The following is a 22573-nucleotide window of genomic DNA, read 5'->3' as shown; positions in this document are numbered from 1 at the left end:
GTGCTTGGCCGCCGAGACCGGCGGCTCAGACAAAATGGCCTCGGCGCCAGCGCCTGACTGAAGGCGCGACGCGAACCCGTGATTGCGGCGCGGAGAGAGCGGGCGCCTCGGGCGGGCCCGGGCGCGCACGGCCGCGTGCGCGGAGCGGTGGCCACCGGGGACCCTTGGCGAGCTCCTGCCCCGCTGGAGCCGGCTCTGCTAGGTGAGGAGCCGCGCTCGCTGCCCCGCCTCCCGCCCTCGGCTCCACCTGGTAATTGGAGCCGTTCGGGATTTCACGCCCCACCTGGGCTCGGGGTGCTGGGAACAAGTCCAGTCTTGTCCCTTGGAGAAATGGCCCTAGTGTGAGCGTCCTGGAAACTGCCGGGGCTACGGCGGGCCATCGTCAGCATGCGGTTTCCCTGCTAATCTTGGAAGGGCCCTGGGTGGTGCGCTTTAATCCGGCATTATTTAGAACTGTGGGTGAAATCCTGGGGTTAATGAGTTTCCTTCCCCCTGTTGGCTGGTGACAACCGGAGCCAGCCAGCTGGGATTCTGAGGTTTTATCTTCTGTCCGTGGAAGCCTCTACCATTCCAAGAGTATTAAGTTGCTATTTACACTTCGTATTTGGAATTGCTGGCCTTCTTTCGATCCAGGCGCTGAGGCAATGCTTCCTGTTACTCTTAATTACGTGAGTTTTGTTGGATGGCAGTAAATTAGCTGAAAACCTGGAAACTAGAACTTTCCCAAGAATAAACATTTTACGTATGCATTATTCCAGGTGCATTGTCTTAGGAAAGTATCCGAGAATGGACTATTATTAATGAATTATTTGACAAAGCCGTGTGCAGATAGATTATTTTTGCTTTGGAAATCTGACAAACAAGCTTTCTTTCTCACTACCACCCCCCTCCCCACCCCGTGTATGTATGACCCTGATTTTTGCAACCAATATAGGCAGGGCGGTGTGCTAGGTTGAACTGTTTGGCCCCTGTTAGGAATGGGATTGTCTTCAGCCTAATTGAAAGGAGCTAGCAGTCACTGCTGCTTTGGTAGAAGTCCCCCTAGCCACAAGGTGGCTCCACTCAGTAACGATAGGAGTCATTGTCCTTATCACTGTCATTGTGTCATTACAAAGTGCCAGAATACACTTTATTGTAGTCTCAGGAAGTGATAGAATTTCAGTGAATGGAAGTACAACAGTCACTGTTCATTATAGAAATGATGTACTCTTAATAATATTGTGATGTACACAATACTTTAACCCAGCAGTTGAAATACCAGCCTCTGGGCTCAATTTGGACACATTTGGAATAATGAAAATTGTACTTTTTACAGAATTTGTAATACTGTTCCTTTGTTTTGACAGAAAAATAAATTTGGTCTTATTTGATGTTTTTTGTTAACCTAATACCTTTATGGATTATTAAAAGTTCTGAAAACTTTTATCTTCGGAGCTTAAATTGTATAAAACAAAAATTGGGCGTAGAGGATCGATTTTTAATATTGAGCCTCTTAAATTTACATTCAAATAGGGAAAATTACTGAAGCTGTTTTGTTACATAAGATTTTAGTCCTATGAGTAAATACTTAAGTGTTTGGAGTAGTGGCTGGCACGTAGCAGTCTCCTATTAATATTTCTTAGTTCCCTCTTTACTCCAAAAATACACAAGTTCCTTATAAACTCTTTGTAGCAAAGTTACATAACATTGATGCCTTTCTTTTAAATACTATGGAAATAACTCTTGTGGTTTGGTTTTGGTTTATTTTTTTAATTGGCTTTCTTTGAGCACTTAAGAAAAACAAATACACAGTTACTTCTAGGTGGTAGCAGTTGTCTTGCTTCTGAGACTTTTAAGTATAGGATAATGTTCATTCCCCAAGTTTTGTCCACACACTCTGTTAAAATGTGCTTTCCAATTCAGCCCAAATTAATTTTTTGCTTCAAGATATCAGAAAGTTTTAACCGTAATTTTTTATAGTTTATAGATAACAAGTCCTAGTAATAATGTCTGATAAGCAATGGACTGCTAACCACAAGATGGTCAGTTTAAATCTGACAGCTTCTCTGCAGGAGAAATAGGCTTTGTGCTCCCACAAAGATTTATAGCCTGGAGGAAAAGCCCTATGAGGGACCAATAGGAGTTGGGATCAATTCCTAGCAGTAGGTGTTTTTGTAATAGTTCATAGGTACTCGTTGAATTAAGGGTAGGCATTGAATTATGAACTGGTTCTAAGTGTTTTGTGTGTAAATCATTGGCAGGGTAAAGTCTTGACCTTTCTATCTAAAAAAAAGATAGGAAATACTTCCAGATATCTTTAAAATAATTATGCAGTAAAAATACGCTTTGATGTAGATCACAAGGTATCAGGAATGTGTTATCAAAATCTATGTATGTATGAGTGTTGGCACATTCATATCCCGGGGTCTAGTTGTACTTAAATTTAAAAGCATCTATTTTCATCATAGTTGTGTATAGGTTCCAGAGACTGAGTTTCCTCTCATTAAAGTCAAATGATAAATTAACGGGCTGAGAGAAACAGATATTGGCTAAGTGAATTTTGTTGTTAACGCTCAACTTATCAGCCCCCCACTCAAGGCAACTTTTAAAGGTGCTGTAAGAAGTTAGCTTAGTTTCATTTGAAAGTGTGTGTTTGAAATTTAAAAAATGAGAGCACCAAAAGTAAGTAAAGGATTTGTAATTTAACTTTCCAAGACCCTAATTTAAATGATCAATCATGAAGATAAAACCGTTATCCCCCCCCCCCAATAAAAATGATTAATAATTTAAAAAGAAAAGGAGGAAAAAAAACCACGTTTTAATTACTTTTCCTGAAAGGCCATATGTAAGAACTAAGCTTCACTGTGTTCTCTCTCAGTCCCTTATGTACAGAAATGTTTTAATAGTGGAAAATTAGTTGTAGAAAGTTGCACATATATTTCATGACAATGTGAAACGAAATAGCCAACTATCAAGAAAGGGGGTGGTGTGTGTGTGTGTTTGTCTTTGAGTATCCTTTAGTGTATTAAACCAGCAAATACCAAATAAGATATATGTTGGCCTTTAGCGTCTTATTTTTTAAAGTAATCCCTTTGAGAGTTTTTACCATATTTTTATGGGTTTAATCTATAACCACCCTAATAGTGAGTAAGTGAAAAGTGACTTGGATTCTAGTTAGGTATTCTAAGAAACACCTAACTTGTTCTTTTGAATTGGAAAGCAACCTTTTTTTCTTCTTTTTCTCCCCTCTCCCTCTTTTTCTTTTAAACAGCAGTTCTGTGGTGTTCTTGGTCACACATTTATGGAGTTTCTGAAGGGCAGTGGAGATTACTGCCAGGCACAGCACGACCTCTATGCAGACAAGTGAACTGTAGAAATTCATTACTACTCCACCGAGAAGCCCCCATAAGAGCGGATAACGTGGACACAGAAGTGTTGAATTGAAATCCATTCACAGAGCCATTGTCAAGAGCTCTGACCTGGATGGGGTAGACCTCAGTGCACTTCCTTTCTATGCCTCAGTGTTACTGGATTGGAGAATTGCTGCTTCTGGTTAGGAGGTTCATTTCATTCCCATTACGACGAACATCATACTCAGAGCACTGAGAATTTCAAGTGGAGTATTTTGAAGTAGACTTCATTTTCTTTACATCATTTCTGTATTCACTTTTTAAAAGTTCTTTCATAGCCCTATTGAGTGTTTTTTAAATTAAATTAACATGGCTCGAATGAACCGCCCAGCTCCTGTGGAAGTCACATACAAGAACATGAGATTTCTTATTACACACAACCCAACCAATGCGACCTTAAATAAATTTATAGAGGTAAGATTTGATACTTTTTTAATCTTTTGAGTTGATAATTTGGGGGAATTTAAGAGATGATATACATAGAGTGCCAGTTTCCAAAAACAATATTGCTTTAGGTTAGAGGTGTTAAGCTTAATAAATTTTGAGGCGCTGTGTGTTTTTTGGATTTGTGATAATTTTTTGTGCCAGAATTTCTTGGCATAATTCAATTTTTCTAACTGGGTGTCATGAGAAATGTATACAGCCACAGGCTACCCTCTTAATTATCCAGTGCTGCTTTCTAACACAAATGCCACAGGTGGTGGCTTTAACAAATCATTATTTTCTCCCACCTTCTGTTCCTTGCCTAGTTTCTTGTGACTTAGCATAGTCTCTCCAGCCCCAGTCTGTTTCTTTGTACCTAAAAAAGCTCTGGTGGCAAGTTGAGTTACATAATAGGTTTTGAACCCACCAGCTGTTCGGAGGGAGAAAGATGAGGCTTTCTGCTCCTGTAAAGCTTTATAACCTCAAATCCGAAGTGGCAGTTCTACCCTCTACCCTATAGGTCACTATGATTCAATTACTGTGAGTTCAGGAGCATAATGGTTACACAAGCTGCAAGGTTGGCAGTTTGACACAAACCAGGGGGGCAGACTGGCTTTCTACTCCCATAAAGAATTAAAATCTCAGAAACTCAAAGGGCCAGTTCTACCTTGTCCTATGTGGTCACTGTGTGTCAGCATCAGCTCGATGGCATGGGAGTGAGGAGATTTAAACACCTTCCTGTAGTGGAGGTCATAGTACTGCAACAAAGAAAGTTACCATTTATGGATTACCCATACCCATTGTCTACTTTGCCTAATGCACGCCACAAACCAAAATTAGTAGATCTTGGATCCTATTTTATATTCAGAAATCAAGTTTTCAGCAATTAATTCTACTTTCTGGTTGTTGCTAAATAACCAAAACAAAATGCTTTGGGCTGTGAGAAAGGACTGACGCTGACTAATTTATTTGAAAGAATAACATTTTCTTTTATGGATAGCTTCTGATTCCAACTCAAAGTGACCCTATAAGACAAAAGTAGAACTGCCCTATAGGGATTCTAAAGCTGTAATCTTTTCAGAAGGGAACTGCTATAGTTTTTTTTAAACATAGTTTTTATTGAGTTTGAATCACTGACCTTTCACTTAGCAGCCACACAATTACTCTGAGTACTTGTTCACAAATGTCTTAACAGATGCTCAGTGAAAGCAAATAAGACCTCTTTATATCAGAGGAAAATGCCCTGGTAATTTTATTTATCGTCTATACATTTAACCTTAGAAGAGCTGTAATTATTAATACCTTAGGAGTCTTTGAAAGCCTGTGTAAGTATTAATTTGTATGTTTTACCTAGGAACTTAAGAAGTATGGAGTTACCACAATCGTAAGAGTATGTGAAGCAACTTATGACACTGCTCTTGTGGAAAAAGAAGGCATTCATGTTCTTGTAAGTATTTAACACTTATTAGATGTGTGTGATAGATATGTACAGTATCTTCCCAAAAGGTGGAAAGTTAAGCGCAGTTTTGAGCAATAAAATATCTATAAATACTCATCACTTAAAGAGTAAGCCTGTGACAGCTGGAACCTGTCTAAGACAAAACCTTGTAAGAGAAGAAAACTGGAATATTTTCCACTAAAAGTAATAGTAAAGACTTGAGCTATGTCCAAGGCAGAAAACTCCCTTCACCCACTTTTCTGTTGTCCCTCCCCCGGGGAGGAGGTATATGTAGATCCTTGTAATCGGTTCCCCCTTTCTACCCCACCCTCCCTCCACCACTGTATTTTCTTAACAATGGAGTTTAATTAAAAAGGTAGTTAAAACCAAAAAAAAATGCTTTTTCAGTAAATACATTTGGGTGGTGGGAATTTTAAAGTAACATACCTAGTAAAGAGTTTACACGTTGTTTCGATTTAGGATTGGCCTTTTGATGATGGTGCTCCACCGTCCAACCAAATTGTTGATGACTGGTTAAGTCTCGTGAAAATTAAGTTTCGTGAAGAGCCTGGTTGTTGCATTGCTGTCCATTGTGTTGCAGGACTTGGGAGGTAAGAATTTTCTAATTGTGTCCAGGGTATTAATGTTAAATCTAGTAAAAGCTTAATTTTATTTTGAACTCTAATGTAGATTCACTGAGTCTTTTGTGAATCCATTTGCTTTGCTGAGTTCCTTAAATTAAAATTGGTGAATATGATTTTTCTAAGTGTGTTTCAGTGCAACTAGGACAAAATGCCAAGTCTGTAATTTTCTATCTTTACATTGACAAACTTTTTATAGAATTAATCTTGTGTTAGGTTATCTGAGTATATGGGAATCTTTAGCTAAGCTCATTTGTTAAAAGGACTGAATTGTGCTTAATAGTAGCTTATTTTGGTATCTATTTTTTTAATGTAGCATTTGAGCTGTAATTCCATAGGAACTCATTACACTGTAAAGCATGTTGTAGTCAGAAGAGCAGTAAAAAAGAGCACGTGACATGTAGACAAATACTGAAATAAAAAATGTTTTTCACTGCTTGAAAATAAGGGGAAAAACTCCTGGATTTATGAAAATTTAGTTCTTCACTACATTTTTTTTAAAGGTGACCTGTCAAGTCATAATATAGTTTAGGACATTTTCTGGGGTTTTATATAAAAAGATGTATTTAATGTGAAATAATTTTTCACCATTTAATCCAGACGTTAATTTTTCACATAAGTGGTGGATAATAATACTTTTGGATTGGGGGGATGTTTCAATAATAAATATCTTAGGATATGGTTTTAAAAGAAATTACCAAAATGTTTACCTTATCAGAGCTCCAGTGCTTGTTGCCCTAGCATTAATTGAAGGTGGAATGAAATATGAAGATGCAGTACAGTTCATAAGACAGTAAGTATCTCTCTTTTTTAACTCTTTTCCCTGTAAATGTAGTGATTCGTTTCATTACCTTTCTCGCCTATCATATTGTCTGATATTTACCATGTACAACACTAGTAAAAAGTCTACTGTTCTAACGATTTTACGGTACACATCTGGCAGTAGCAAGTCCCTGACTGACAAACCCTATGTATACATAGAAAGGAAGCTCATACTGCATTGTATTTCACTGGGGTGAAGGCCCTTGGTCTCCCTAAGCTGCTGAGGACTTCAGGTGGTGTCTGGTGGGTCATGGGTGCCCATAGGGTAAGGTGACCAGACGTCCCGCTTTTTAACAATTTTTCCCGTGTCCTGCTGCATTTTAAAATCCCGATTTTTGGAAAGAATGCACGACAAGCTACGGTATACAGTTTTGGGCTGCCATGTGGCTATTTCGCCAGGATATGAGTTTTAGCAATGGTGTCCCGCTTTACCAATGTTAAAATCTGGTCACCTTACCATAGGGGGCCCAGGGCAGCAGCAACCAATGTTCTAAAAGTGAGACACCCTCAGGGTCAGGAAGGGAGGAAGTAGGACTCCGGGGTCTAGCCCTCATTCCAAGTCTCATGGGGGTAGCAGGGATGGGCTATGGTTAGAAGGATCCCTGAGTCGAGCACTCAAGATACCCAGCCCCCCAGGAGGACCCAACCTTTCCTGACAGGCATCTATACCACCGCTCACCTTTCCTCCCTGTCCTTTCCAGGGAAGAGGCACACTTGAAGGTGGTGGGGCAGACTACTGGGGAAGGGGGGTTGCTATCAGTAGATGAGTGCCAGCGAACAGCTGCAGTTTTAAGTTCAGGGACCGAGGTCAGGCCTAACATGGCATCTGAGGATGCTTGGGATTATTGATTTTCATAATAGTCCCATAATAATGGCCCAGTGGGTAGTATGTACCATTAATTGGGCGCCCAGACCTCCCTGCCATTAACATTGTCACCAAAGATGGTGTGTACGTACTCATTAGGGAATAAGCAGGTAAGCGCCTGAAAATACAATGAAGTCAGGAGAAAAGGTGTCCCTTGGGCTACCCTGGAAGACTTGAGTAGTCCTCCCATGTGTGTACCCCAGTGATGGAGGCCAAACTTCAGAGTCAATATTGGCTCTCCATGTCCCCTCATAGGCAGGGACATTAGAGAGGTCAGGGGTTTGGAAGAATGTTTTCACAATACAGAAAAGGGGTGAGGTCATGTGGTCATCTATTTTCCCCATAGCACCGATTTCCACATAAGAGCTTGTTAGGAATCTTAACTGCTCAATGAGTGGTGTACTGTGAACAATTTCTTTTCCCGTAGCACACTAAACATTATAGGTTTTATTTTATATAGTTGCTTATTCTGCTCTGCTTTTTTTTTTTTTTCTCTCCCAGAAAGCGTCGTGGAGCTTTTAATAGCAAGCAACTTTTGTATTTGGAGAAGTATCGCCCTAAAATGCGGCTGCGCTTCAAAGACTCCAATGGTCATAGAAACAACTGTTGCATCCAATAAACGGGTGCCTGATGGTATTCCTTTGGAAGTGGAACTTGAGACAGGATCTAATGTGTCATTTATATTTACTAACATGTTAGCTTGGTGAATACGTTTTATAAAGCTTCCATTAGGAGTATTGAAAGCAGTTTTACCAGGCTACACGTTTGGGTTATGTGGACACAGCGTTCAGCATTTAAAATGTGCTTATCATTTGTACCAATTGACCTGTCCTGAAAATCATGCAGTATTGTTTTAAATCTATTCCCATGCCAGAATCTTATCACCATACAAGAAACTTAGTGAGATTAGGTGCCAAAATACCCAGCACAATATTTGTGTATTTTTAGGATCATAAAGAACTAAAAAAAAAAAATCCGGGATCTATGAACACTAGACCTAAGGTGGTTTATTCCTTCAGTCATTTCAAACATTGAAAGTAGGACTGATAGTAGTTATTTGCCGGTTCACTTTCTGTTTACATCTCCCAGATTCATCAGGTTTGCACAACCATTGATTTTTTTTTTTTTTTTTAGGATCATAAAGAACTAAAAAAAAAAAATCTGGGAACTATGAACACTAGACCTAATGTGGTTTATTCCTTCAGTCATTTCAAACCTTGAAAGTAGGACCGATAGTAGTTATTTGCTGGTTCACTTTCTGTTTACATCTCCCAGATTCATCAGGTTTGCACAACCATTGATTTTTTTTGGTGGGGGGAGTTTGTTAACAAGTCTTCTTACAGTGTCATTAATGTCTTTACTGTCATTTTGTGCTTTTATGGAAAACCCTCATTTTGAACCAAACTACATTGTACCGAAGCACATGTCTTTAATGTCTCCAGACAAACAAAAAAGTAAAGCCTTACAGTTAATTTAATGTTCGCACTTTGGGTGCAGTCTAACAGAGGGTGGGCCTGAAAAAAGAAAGGGATGGGAGTGGCTATTAAATATTTAGTAAAATGTTGCCTTTGTCATGTGCAGAACATGTAGAATATGCTCTTTAATTTAGTAAATATTTTTTTAAAGGGTAGAGATGCTTTGTTGTAGCTAAAACAATTCTTAATTATAAAAATCTGAAATTTTCTTTTCATCAATTGGAAGCTGTTTACCAACTTTTTGTTTGAAGTGTGGTTTCCCCCCTTTCCAACTTCTTGCAAAAAAAATAGGTTTCTGCTAATGAATTGAGCAGACTCTACTTTTTATATGCCTTTTGAGCTGTGTAACTTAATATTTGGATACTTGATAATTTGTTTTATTATGTAATTGATAAAATGGTGATGTGTATTAATGTTAGTTCAACCATATATTTATACTGTCTGGGAATGTGTGGTTATAGTTCTGTGGGGGAAAATAATTTGTCAGTGTTCACCAGCTTGTAAAAACCTAGTTGCGAGAGCTTAAACATCTAAATAAATAATGAAATGCATTTATCATGAGATTGTTTTGCTTAAAGTTAACTTACTTTATAAAATAAAATGAAGTACAAAATGTACTTCAATTATTGCAGTTAAATGTGCCCATATTTTGTGTGTTCAATTAAATGAAGTCAGCATTTTAGTAAACACTTCATGATAGTTGTGAACTATATTTAACTTTTCATTTCATTTTGATTAAAAGCTCTAGATAATTTTGAATTAATACTATTGTACTGAGGAGAAGCAGTGCTTAAATTAGTAGAGGAAGACTTGATTTGGAACTCCGTTTCACCAATTACAACCGTTCTAGATGGCAACTCAACCTCAGCTTTATTTGCACATTGATAATTACAGACTGATTAATTTTTATATGAGTACCTGACACGTGAGAGTATGATACTTGCTTTGTTAAAACCTTTAGGACAGAACCCCAACATCCGCCCCCTTACACACACTTCCCAAGGGCAAGTTGCCTACCACATGTTTCTCCTGTGGAGCGCCAGGTGTGCTTTTAACTACTACTAGGCCCTCAGGGTTCCTAGTGTTTTAAGTGCCATCAAGCCATTTCTAATTTGGCAACCCTTATAGAAATGGAACAATACTGTAAGCTCCATGCAGTCCTTGCTCTTTTAGCCCATTGTTGCAGCCACTGTGTCAATCCATATAATCTCATTCAGGGTCTTATAATATTTTGTTACCCCTCTGTCCACTTAGCTCCCTGAAAATAAGTCCAAAGTGAGTGAGATGAAGTCTTGCCATCTTCTACAGAGTTTACTGGCTAAAATACCAAGAAGTTTATTCTGGCAGTTTGTGGTACATTAGATCTTCAATTCCCATAGTTCAGATGTGTCCATTAACTGTCCTCAAATTAGGGGACATGTTTGCTTTTTTTCTTTTTAACACTTTTTAAAACATTCTTCCAACAGATTTGATAACTTCAGTCTTCTTTTATCTTGATGGTATCATTGGTGTAATTATGAGGATTTTTACTTTTTGAAGTCCACTTTTCAGCAAGCAAGGTGTGCCATCTGCCTATGATTAATCATAGATTAATAAATATTCCTCCAGTCTTGTTGCTGCAGTCATATAGTCTAGCTTCTCATATGACTTGCTCAGCATACAGATGGAATAAGAATGGGAAAAAGATTAAACATCTTCATTTTAGACCATTCAATATCCCCTGCTTCATGGTCTGGACAGGTTTTACATGAGCCCAATTCTGGAATCCCATTCTTCATAGTGTTACATAATTATGTTCCACAAAGTAGGATACCTTCGCATAATTCATAAACATCATCTTGATGTTCTCGGCTTTCATCCAAGATTCGTTTAACATTAGCAATGATTCCTCTTTAGTTTCATGTCCATGTGAATCCAACTTGAATTTTTAGAACTTAACCTGTTGATGCACTGTGATTGTTATTGAATTGTCTTTGTGACTTTTACTTGCATGCGATACTGATAGTGTTTGATTCCTGCATACCGTTGGAGTTACTTTTTCAGTTATGTCCTACTCTTGTTTTCAATAGCAGATACACATGTAAAAGACCCAACTTGGAGTTAAAAAAAAATTCACTTGGTGTTTTAGTATGTAGTGAGTTTAGTTCTTATATCTTCATGCCAGCCAGATTAGCACTTAACATACCCTTCTAGAAACTAGAGAGCCATAGAAAAAGGGAGTGAGGAACGAGACCATTTGCAGGCTCTTCCTTTAGCTCTCAGAGCTTTTGTGATGAGGGCTAGTTATGGAACATGCTCTACTTTCAATTATGTTTTGTGAAAATGGCAGCCAACTCTTGAATAACATGTAATTGGTTACTAAATTATTACCACAGAGCCCCTAAATCAGCATATGTGTTTATTAGAATGAGGTGCCAGCATGATTAAGGAAGAATGTTTTTTGTGTTTGAAAAATGAATTTGCAGGGCCAGATTGTACATATGGTGCTAAAATCAGTTTGCTCTATAAACCTTATTTATACGGTATATAACTTAATAAAATTTGCTTTTTATCTAGATATTTTTATCGTGTAAATATGACTATAAGAATACCTGTAACACATCCTACAAAACTCCTTTTAGTAGTATGAGTTGACACTTTGAATACGAAGTTGTTAGTATTCTAAAATTAGATACGTTTGGGGTCGTAATTTTCCTCATGGACAATATAGTAACTAGTTGCCTAGGTTTGCCTTTAGGAACTCTAATGTTGGTAACATGTAAGGTGATGTGGGGAACATAAAGAGAAAATGCAAACTCCTTTTACTTGTAAGAATAATACCTCTGGTCATGTTGCTGTAAGCTACATTTATTTTTCCTAGAACAGACTGGTCCTGTTTTCACAGCTCTGCTGAGAAGGTCCAGTCCAGACATGTGGTCGGATGTCCCAGAGTACTTCAAAATGATAGACTCTCGAGTTCTCAGTCTCGGGATTTATCTGAAGGTGCCATTCAATTCATGAAGCAAATACCTGTTTGTCAGGCGTGTCTGTATGATGGAAAACACAGCAGTACTAGATTTGGGTTACCAATATGTATGTATTCCACTTGCCATAATTCCTTTTTGAATTTTAGGCAATGTAATTTGATGGAAACACTTGGGAATGGAAGTGTAAACAACTTCAAAACCACTGGGGAAAGAAAGTGTACTACCCTACATGTTGACACCATATATTTATTCCCTGATTCTATGAATAAATATTAGTGTGTGTGTATGCCTCAGCACTTGAACTGAAAATTAAAGTCTGGTTTAAAAGTGTCTGACACAATTTTTGCATTACATTTGGGGCACTAGTCTAAAAATTGGCCTAAATACAATTTGGGAAGGGGGAAGGGAAGCAAGAGGAAATAATCTTATGAGTTAAACTCAGTTATGTGTTAAATTATGGATTATGAGAATTGCCCAACTGGCCAGTTGATAATTATGATAGCTTTCGTTTATTGAGGACTAATGCCATTCTAAGTAATCTTGAACTAGTCCCAGTGTTCTTTGATGGTAAAAAATATTGGTCATGCTGATTTTCAAGTAAAACATCACGTGTATGTGCTACTGTGGATGGCTGCAGATAAGTTTTCTCAGTGTCTTAGAACCCAATAAAAACTGCCTTTTGAGGGGATTTACTGGACCTGAAAGGTCAGTGCAGAAGGTTATGTTGACTTTGGGGGTGATTCCATAAAGGTTACCTGGTGCAGTTCTCTGAGGAGATAGGACAATGAGGCTCAGTATAAAGTTTTACCAAAAAATACATAAGGCGACTCCCTTCTCCCTCGTTCCCTTGCCCTCCTTCTCTTCCCCCTCTCTCCACGTGGACCACCAAGCTGGGCTGAGAAACTTTACATATGTGTCGTAAATTCGATCCTTGTGTTGGGCTGTGTCTTCTAGAGAAGCAAAATCAGTTGCGCTTGGGAGTTTTTATGTAGGAAGATGTGCGTATTAAGGAAAGGCCTGCATTCATTGTTGGTGAAAGGTTCTCGCCCAGCATGTGCTGACCCAGCCGGCCTCCCTCTCTGCCTCTCTGGGAACAACTGCCAGACTCCCCTGAAACCTGAGCAGTGACCTCTGATGGTGGGACAAACACACTGGTACCAGCAGAAGCCAGGGATTTCCTGTACTACAACTCAGACTCAGACAGGAAGCTGGGACCTGCGTCCCCAGCTGAGTCTCTTATCCAAAGGACTCAAGCAATACGTCCTACTTGCTCATCTCTGGGCTGCAGTCGGAGGATGAGGCTATTACTGACATGTTTATGCAAGTGGCCCTCATCACAGTGATAGAGATGAGGAAGTGGGACAAGAACCCAGGCTGACAGGTCCCAGCATAATGTGCCATGTCCTTTGGTGAGCAATAACTGTTGACAATGACTTCAGAACCTAGTTCCTGGTTTCAAGGGGGCAACATCTTTATCCCTCCCATTTGTACATACTATGAGCTCTGGTTGGCATAGTGGTTATAGTCTAGGCTGATCACCAAAGGGTCATCAGTTGAAAACCACAGGTCACTCCTTGGAATAAAAACGATGGTTTCTCCTGTAAAAAAAATAAGGCCAGGAAGAACATGCCAGGGATTTCCCCCCATTGTGACGATGCACATGCTCATTCAGGGTAGTAAAGGCAGCCCCTATAAGAATTTTATTGGAAACAGCCATCCATTCTACATCCCTGATCTTTTTTTTTTTTAATTACATATTTTTATATTTTTGGATCATTTTATTAGGGGCTCATACAACTCATCACCATACATTAATTGTGCAAGGCACATTTGTACATTCATTGCCCTCATTCTCAATATTTGCTCTCTACTTAAGCCCCTGGAATCAGCTGCTCATTTTTCCCCCTGCCTACCTGTTTCCCCTCCCTCATGAACCCTTCATAATTTATAATTATATCATATCTTGCCCTGTGCAACGTATCCCTTCACCCACTTATCTGTTGTCTGTCCCCCAGGGAGGGTTATATGTAGATCCTTGTAATCCGTTCCCCCTTTCTAGCCCACTCCCCCACTATGCTCCCAGTATTGCCACTCACCACTGGTCCTGAAGGGATCATCCGCCCTGGATTCCGTTTCCAGTTCCTATCTGTACCAGTGTACATCCTCTGGTCTAGCCAGACTTGCAAGGTAGAGTTCGGATCATGATAGTGGGGGTGGGGAAGAAGCATTTAGGAACTAGAGGAAAGTTGTATGTTTCATCGTTGCACCCTGACTGGCTCGTCTCCTCCCCGAGAACCCTCTGCAAGGGGATTTCCAGTGGCCTACAAAAGGGCTTTGGGTCTCCACCACACACACATACTCCCTCACTCACTATGGTAAGATTTTTTGTTCTGATGATACCTGATCCCTTCAACACCTTGGCTGGTGTGCTTCTTCCAGGTGGGCTTTGTTGCTTCTCGGCTAGATGACTGCTTGTTTACCTTCAAGCCTTTAAGACCCCAGGTGCTATATCTTGAAAGCCCGGCACCATCAGCTTTCTTCGCCACATTTGTTTATGCACCCATTTGTCTTCAAGCATATGGAGGTGAGCACACGATATGATTTTTTGTTCTTTGATGCCTGATAACTGATCCCTTCGGCACCTTGTGATCACACAGGATAGTGTGTTCTCCCAGGTGGGCTTTGTTGCTTCTGAGCTAGATGGCCACTTGTTTACCTTCAAGCTTTTAAGACCCCAGACGCTATAACTTCTGATAGCCAGGCCACCAGCTTTTGTCTTAAGCGGTTGTGTCAGGAAGGTGAGCATCATGGAATGCCAGTTTAGTAGGACAGTGTTCTTGCATTGAGGGAGTACTTGAGTGGAGGCCCAATGTCCTTCTACCTTAATACTAAACCTATAAATATATGCACATAGATCTATTTCCTCATCCTCATATGTAATTATATTTGCATATGTACATGTCTTTATCTAGACCTCTATAAATGATCTTTGCCTCCCAGCTCTTTCTCTATTTCCCTTGACTTTCCTCCTGTCCCACTATCATGCTCAGTCCCCACCTGGGTTTCAGCAATTCCTTTGTTACATTACCCTTGATCATGCCCTACCAGGCCTCCCACACCCTCCTCACCACCAATTTGTATCACTTGTTGCCTTGCCCTTGGGTTTGTTAACCCTTTTTTAAAAAAATGAAATCTGACAATAATTGCAATTCTAGAGTTCAGTGTATTTAATTTCTCGGTATCACATTTCTTATCACATCTGACTTGCATAAATAATTTAAAACTAACAGGTATCAACTTTCATTTATAACTTGCAAAATACCACCTTAAATTAATAATGGCAGAGGCAAGAAATGAGGGAGGGGAATCCATGGTTGGTCATAATTGAACACAATAATTATGCAAGACTCATTTGTATTCATGCTCCAATAAACAAGCTTCCGAATTTCAAATCTAGGTCAGTGGCCTCTCAAAACTATCAGTGCAGAGAACCCCAAACCTTCATACTGTAACAGTTTAAAACTACTGGTGTGGGGCAGGGGTGTGTGTATCAGAATTGAGGGGATAGAGGACAGGAGGCTTTCTAAGGCCTGGGGCTGCGGGCAGGAGTGAGTGGGATGCTTTAAGATGCTTAACACAAAGGACAATTTGTTGCTTTCCTCCATCAGTGCTGTGTATTTGTTCAGTCCTTCCTGAAGTCTCTGCTCCTATAAGCTACATAAAGATCCCTGGTGGTGCTGGAGCTTGGTTAGGAGTGGTGGAGCTAATCACAGATCAGCGGCGCAAACCCGCCAGCAACTGCCAGGAGCAAGATGAGGGGGTCTGCTCCCATGCAGATTTACAATCTCAAAAATCCTAGATAGAATCACTGTGATGGGATTCAACCCTCTGGCAGTGGGTAGTTCTGTGTGGTATGTTCCCTCACCTCATTCAGATCTCGGAATATCACTTTGAGAGACTACCCTGGCCACGCTGTCTAAATCAACTCCTGCACCTTCGTGATCTCGCCCTCCTTTACGTATCTGAATTGCCCTTGTTAATTGTTGAAATTACAGTCTCACCAGAGTTAAGTTACCTGAGAGAGTCTTGTGTTCCTTGTTCACAGCTATGCCCTCAGAGTCTATATTTAGGGCCTATTACATCATAAATGTTGGATATTTTTGAATGGATGGGAAATGGCTTCTTATGGCAACATAGAAGCTCAATCATAAAGGTTTTAGTGGTGATCTTGCCCTCCAGACTTAATGCTGTTCTTCAAACTCAAAACATTTAAAAGGAAATCTATTTGAGTCTCTTCAGGTTACCCAAACTTTTAATGTAAATCAAAGCACATTGAGGGGTGGAAATATTTCCAGCAATGTATAGATCTGGATGTGCCCCAGCTGAGGTGAGGCTTCCTCTGTCAAAGTGGCTTCGAAGGGATGTTGATTTCCTGAATAGTCATGTTTGTATATTTATTTAGCTTTAACATTTCAAGCACAATAACATGTGAAAAAAACTATTTCTGGAACTCTGTGCAACATGGTTTGGTGTTGCATTCAGAAAGGCTTTATCTCAGCACCTATGCTGAAAGGCATCTCCCCCGTCCCACTGTGTGTAAGGCTTACAGAGGGGTGGGGGAAGAAAAATAATGGCAATGGGAGGTCAGGGTGCTAACCCAACCAAGGGGAGGGTATTGTTTATATCGCCACAGGAAAGAGAGTGAGCGTAGACCTCATTCCAGTCTGCCAACCCTTGAGGACAGTGTTCCTGCTTAGATCAGCTCATTCCCAGAGGGGACTGCAGGGCCGGCCTGAGCTCCAGACGTGATGTCCTCTCTGGATTACGCTGTAGCAGAGGACAGCCCTGAAGATAGAGTTTGGGGTGAGAGGCCGGTCTGACCCACCTGCATGGGGGCAAATCGTGAGGGGAGTGCAGCAGACCAGTGGCAGGAGCGAAGCCATGTAGTCCAGGGGGAATCCCAATTGTAGACTTGACTTGGGGGGCAGCATATTGCACCCCATCTGAACTGGTTGAGGGTTCCTCACAGGAGCCCACATTGAAAGACTAAAGGCATAACGGGTGGGGGGACGGAGGGCACTAAACTGCTCCACCCCTGACTGCAGTAATAGCAATGGGGACTTTCAGGATGCACACCATTTGGAGCCAAATGCTGAAGACTAAAAGGGTGTGTGTGTTGTTAATTAAGCAGGTCCGGGATATGAAGCCCTGCAAGAAAAGGGGCTGAATTGATGGGTTATAGCATGCCCTTCTTGCTATTTAACAGAGATATTCATCTACTCTGGGTCAGGATCCCTGTAAAACTTGAACTCTCTGAATGCTGTGTGTGTGTGTCTATACAGCTAGGCAGGATAGGCAATCCCATGGAGATAGAGAACCAATAGTTCTGGGGGGCATGAGGGGAGGGGTGGGGGAAGGTGAGTGGTGAGCCAATAATGACGGGAAAAGGGGCATAGTAAGGGTTCTAAAATTGATGCCAAGAAGGGTAGTTGTTCTGGTCATGTTTGATCATTTGAATAGTATCTCAGAGGCATTACTGAGAAGTAAATGATATGTAAATATGATAGTGGGGCAGGAAGAAAGGAAAAAGAAAAAGAGGAAAGAAGAAGAAAGAAATATATAGGGGAGGTCGGGGGAAAAATGAGCTGATGCCAGGGGCTTAGGTGGAGAGCAAATGTTTTGAGAATGATAAGGGCAATGAATGTACAAATGTGATTTACACAATTGATGTATGTATGGATTGTGATGAGTTGTATGAGCCCTTAATAAAATGATTAAAATAAAGTTATACATACTCAAAACATATATATAGGTATATATGTAAATATATAAATATAGATGTATTTGTTTATATATGTATATATGTGTAAATACAACAAGGAAACAGATGGACTTGGGGACTCTACTTAAATTTTACTTAAGTACGAGAACGGTTTGTTCCAATAATTTGGCATTATATGATCCTCACCTTCCTAACATGATCATTGAAGACAAATGTGTGCATAAACAAATGTGGTGAAGAAAGCTGATGGTGCCTGGCTATCAAAAGATATAGCGTCTTGTAGTTAAACAAGCAGCCATCTAGCAGAGAAGCAAGAAAACCCACATGGAAGAAGCACACCAGCCTGTGTGAGGTATCGATCGGAGTAGATATCAGAATTCCAGAAACAAGCAACCAAATCAATGTGAAGGGACATGAATATAGTGGAGACCCCAAACCCACCCATAAGATAATTGGACAATCCCTCTCAGAAGGGCCACCAGGAAGGGATAATACATCCAGGATGCAGTGCAGCGCTGATGAAACACATAACTATCCTCTAGTTCTTTAATATTTCCTCCCCTTACTATTATGGTTTTTTGTTTTACCGCATTAATCTTGTTAGATTTGTGTATGTTCATTTGCATAATTAAGATGGTTCCACCAGAGGAGGTACACTGGTACAGATAGGAACTGAAAATACAGGGAATCCAGGACGGATGAGCCCTATAGGACCAGTGGTGTGAGTGGCGAAACAGGGAGGGTAAAGGGAGAATGGGTAGGAAAGAGGGAACCGATTACATGGAACTGTGTGTGACCTCCTCCCTGGGGGACAGACAACCAAAAAGTGGATGAAGGGAGACGTCGGACAGGGCAAGATATGACAAAATACCCATTTATAAACTATCAAGGGCTCATGCGGGAGGGGGGAGCGGGGAGGGAGGGGAAAAATGAGGACCTAATGTCGGGGGTTTAAATGGAGAGAAAATGTTTTGAGAAACGATGTACAAATGCGCTTTACACAATTGATGTGTGTATGGATTGGGATAACAGTTGTATGAGCCCCTAATAAAATGTTAAAAAAAAAAAGTAGAAAGTAAATGTTCTGAGAATGATGATGGCAACAAATGTGCTTGACACAATGGATGGATATACGGATTGTGATAAGAATTATACAAGCCCCCAATAAAATGATTTAAAAAAAGAAAAAAAAAGATGGTTCCATACATGAAAGTCAAGATAGATAACTTCAGAAATGGTAACTGGAGTAATGGTTCTCTGAGGGTATGGGAAGAAAGGGGTGGGATGGGGAGAGCTGATAGCATTGATAACTATATAGCCCCACTTGAGGGGAACAAAGAACATAATTGTTTGTGAATCAATATATTGGATGGTGTAAGATATATATATATATATAATCTATATATATGTATACATATATATAGAATATATATATATAATTTCTTCCACCACCACCACCACCCACCACCCCCAGGTAGGGTAGGGTAGGGTAGGGAATGAATAAAGGGGAGCTAATATCAAGGAGTTCAAGAAGAAAGAAAATGTTTTGAAACTGATTGTCGTAGCATTGTACATTACTGCTTGATGTGGTTGAACTATAAAATGTTATGATATCTGTAAGAGGTCCCAATAAAGTAATTAATGAAAAAAAATTTTAATAAAAGAAAGGCTTTATCTCAACCCACTAAGAAATGGGAGAACTGATGCTTTATCATTTCTAGAGCTTATCAAAACTGAAACAAATGCATCAAACCACATAGAACTTGGTAGTGCTTAGTGCTGGCATCTTATGCAGAAATTTTACTCATAATTCTGTCTCTTCCACAAAGAATATCTACACTGGATTATGTAGAAGCATCAAAAATATTATCTTAAGACTCTTGATCGTCTCTTCTCATTTCTAGCTCCTTCCTTGTTAGAGAACCCTGATTTTATTCAGGCAACATGAGTTTGTTCAGATAAGCTCTTGTGCAGGATATAGTAAATCCAAAGAATGAGTTGAGGTTGATATATGTAGTAGTTCTCAACCCTGGTTGCACATTATAATCCTTTTGGTAAAAAATTACAAGTATTGATGCCAGGCCACTACTCTAGTGTGCTTAAATCAGAACCTCTGCAGCCTGAGCTCAGGCAGAAGTAGGTTTGAAAGCTTCCCAGATTGGAAGTCGTAGCCAAAGCTATTAAACCACAAAAAGAAATCTAGTATCTAAAATTGTCAAAGAAGGAGTAAAAATTTCTCTTTTTGCAGATGATAAGATTCTATACATAGAAAATCCCAAAGATTCAACAAGAAAATTGTTAAAATAATTGAAAGATTTGGCAACATGACAGGATACAAGAATTAACATACAAAAATGAATCAGATTTCTGTATATTGAGAGAACTGAGAAGGAAATCAAGAAAACAGAATACCATTTTAGAATATAGAAAGCTCAGTGCCATCCATTCCAGCTCATAGCAACCCTATAGGACTGGATAGAACCATCTCTATGGGTTTTTGAGAGTGTAACTTTACGGGAGCAAAAAGCCTCACCTTTCTCCCCCAAATCAGCAGGTGGTTTCTACCTGCTGCTCTTGCCATTAGCAGCCCGATACACAAGCCAATACACCAACAGGGCTACAGGGCTCCTGCCCTTTTACAATAGCCATCTAAAATATGAAATACTTTGGAATAAACCTAACCACAGAAACAAGATTTATACAAAGAAAATTACATAACACTATTACAAGAAATCAAAAGAGACCTACACAAATGAAGAGTATACAGTATGAATGGATAGGAAGACATCATTACGAAGATGTCAGTATTACCTATAGTATATTGTTGTTGTTGCTAGATGACTTCAAGTCAGTTCCAACTCAGCAACTTAATGTACAGCCGAAGAAAATACTGTACCCAGTCCTGCACCATCCTTACATTTTTTTCTCTTGTTTGAACCCATTGCTTCAGCCACTGTGTGCCATCTCTTTGAGGCCCTTCCTCTTTTTCAGTCCCCCGCTACTTTACCAAGCATGATATCCTTTTGCAGGGACTGGTCTCTCCTGATAACATACCCAAAGCATTTATATGGAGTCTTCCTAAGCGTGCCTCTAAAGAGCATTCTGGTTGTACTTCTTCCAAGACAAATTTGTTTGTTCTTTTGGCAATCCCTGGTACATTCAATCTTCTTCACCAGCACCATGATTCTATCCATAATTATCTATAATTATAATACAGTTTCAATCCATATCCCAGCATCATTCTTTTTAAAAAATTTTAATAAATCATTTTATTGGGGGCTCTTACAGCTCTTATAACAATTGTATCAAGCACATTTGTACATATGTTGCCACCAGCGTCATTATTTAAAGAGATGGACAAACTATATGGAAAGGTAAGAGGTCCTGGATAAGTCAAGCACTACTAACGAACAAAGTAGCAGACCTTTGCTTCCCAACCTCAAAACCTACTTCAGTCATGGTGATCAAAACAGGCTGATACTGGTACAAAGATAAACATAGACCATTGAATAGAATGGAGAACCCAGAAATGAATCCACCCACCTACAAATACCTGATTTTTGACAAAGGGCTGAAATATAAGTGGGAAGGAGATAGCCTCTTCAACAAATATTGCTAGAAAAATTGGCAAAAACCTCATTCCATATACAAAAACTAACTCATGGTGGATTAAAGACCTAGATATGAACTCTAGAACTATAAAGATCTTCAATTAAAAAATAGAAACTTAAGAGCTGTACGAGCCCCCAATACAATGATTTTAAAAAGAAAAATAGAAACAAACTTAATTGTCCTAGTACATGGAATAAACATACTACCAAACATAATGAGTAAACCACACACAGAAGACCTAAATGGAAACCCTAGAACTATGAAGATCATCAATGAAATAATAGAGATAAACTTAGAGGTCCTAACATATGACATAAACACACTAACAAACATACCAAAAAGCACACGCAGCATAAGAAAGAACAGGTGACTGAGATGTCCTAAAAATAAGATGCTTTATGTGCATCAAAAGACTTCATCATGCCGCGGCCCTTTCATACAGTTCCTCATGTTGTGGCGACCCCCAACGATAACATTATTTTTGTTGCCACTTCATAATTGTAATTTTGCTACCGTTATGAGTCATAATGTAGACATGTGATATGCAGGATGTATTTTCATTGTTACAAATTGAACATAATGAAAGCATAGTGATTAATCACAAAAATAATGTCATTTTATATTGTGAAATATTTCTAATGAGAAATAAATGAAATTTGTCTTGAAAAAAAAAAAAAGTGAAAAGAGAACCCACAAACTGGAGAAACAATTATTGTAATGATGTATCAGAGAAGGAACTAATCTCTAAAATCTATAGAAAATTTCTATACATCAACAAGAAAAAAGACAAGCAATCCACTTTTTAAAAGGGCAAAGGACATGCAGTGTTCACCAACAAAGACAGCCAACCAGTGGGGTAGTTACATAGTCTGTTACCAACTTGAAACTATTAAGAGTGAAGAGGTAGACTTTAGCCTATCAATCAGGTCCCACCTCATTTGGAGGTGCTAAGGAGATAAATAGCTTGCTGGAGGCAGGACACAGACACACTCCCTGCGAGACATTCCTGGTGAGAAGACACATGTTGCTGTGCTAGAGCCCTGGAGCTGGAGGAGCCACGTGAAGACCCATGCCAGCATTGAGATGTTTCCACTGCCACTGGATCCACAAGGTGTTCTACCCACTGGCCTGTGATCTTCCTGCATTCAGCGTCATTGCAT

General features: G+C 39.7%; 1 protein-coding gene across 1 annotated transcript; it reads left to right on the top strand.

Moving 5' to 3' along the window:
* The first annotated feature begins 3162 nt into the window (after positions 1-3162).
* PTP4A1 (protein tyrosine phosphatase 4A1) lies at positions 3163-8538 on the top strand. Its single transcript, XM_004696328.2, has 5 exons — positions 3163-3803; positions 5167-5259; positions 5731-5861; positions 6610-6684; positions 8080-8538. The coding sequence occupies exons 1-5, from the start codon at positions 3699-3701 to the stop codon at positions 8195-8197; spliced, it is 522 nt and encodes a 173-aa protein (XP_004696385.1). The 5' UTR covers positions 3163-3698; the 3' UTR covers positions 8198-8538.
* Positions 8539-22573: the final 14035 nt, after the last annotated feature.

Source organism: Echinops telfairi, unplaced genomic scaffold (genome assembly GCF_000313985.2).
Source record: "Echinops telfairi isolate 266 unplaced genomic scaffold, ASM31398v2 ScPeMD7_3533;HRSCAF=4204_1, whole genome shotgun sequence".
Taxonomy (NCBI): domain Eukaryota; kingdom Metazoa; phylum Chordata; class Mammalia; order Afrosoricida; family Tenrecidae; genus Echinops; species Echinops telfairi.
The sequence above is the reverse complement of the archived record's forward strand: the minus strand, read 5'-3'. Positions and strand labels throughout refer to the sequence as shown.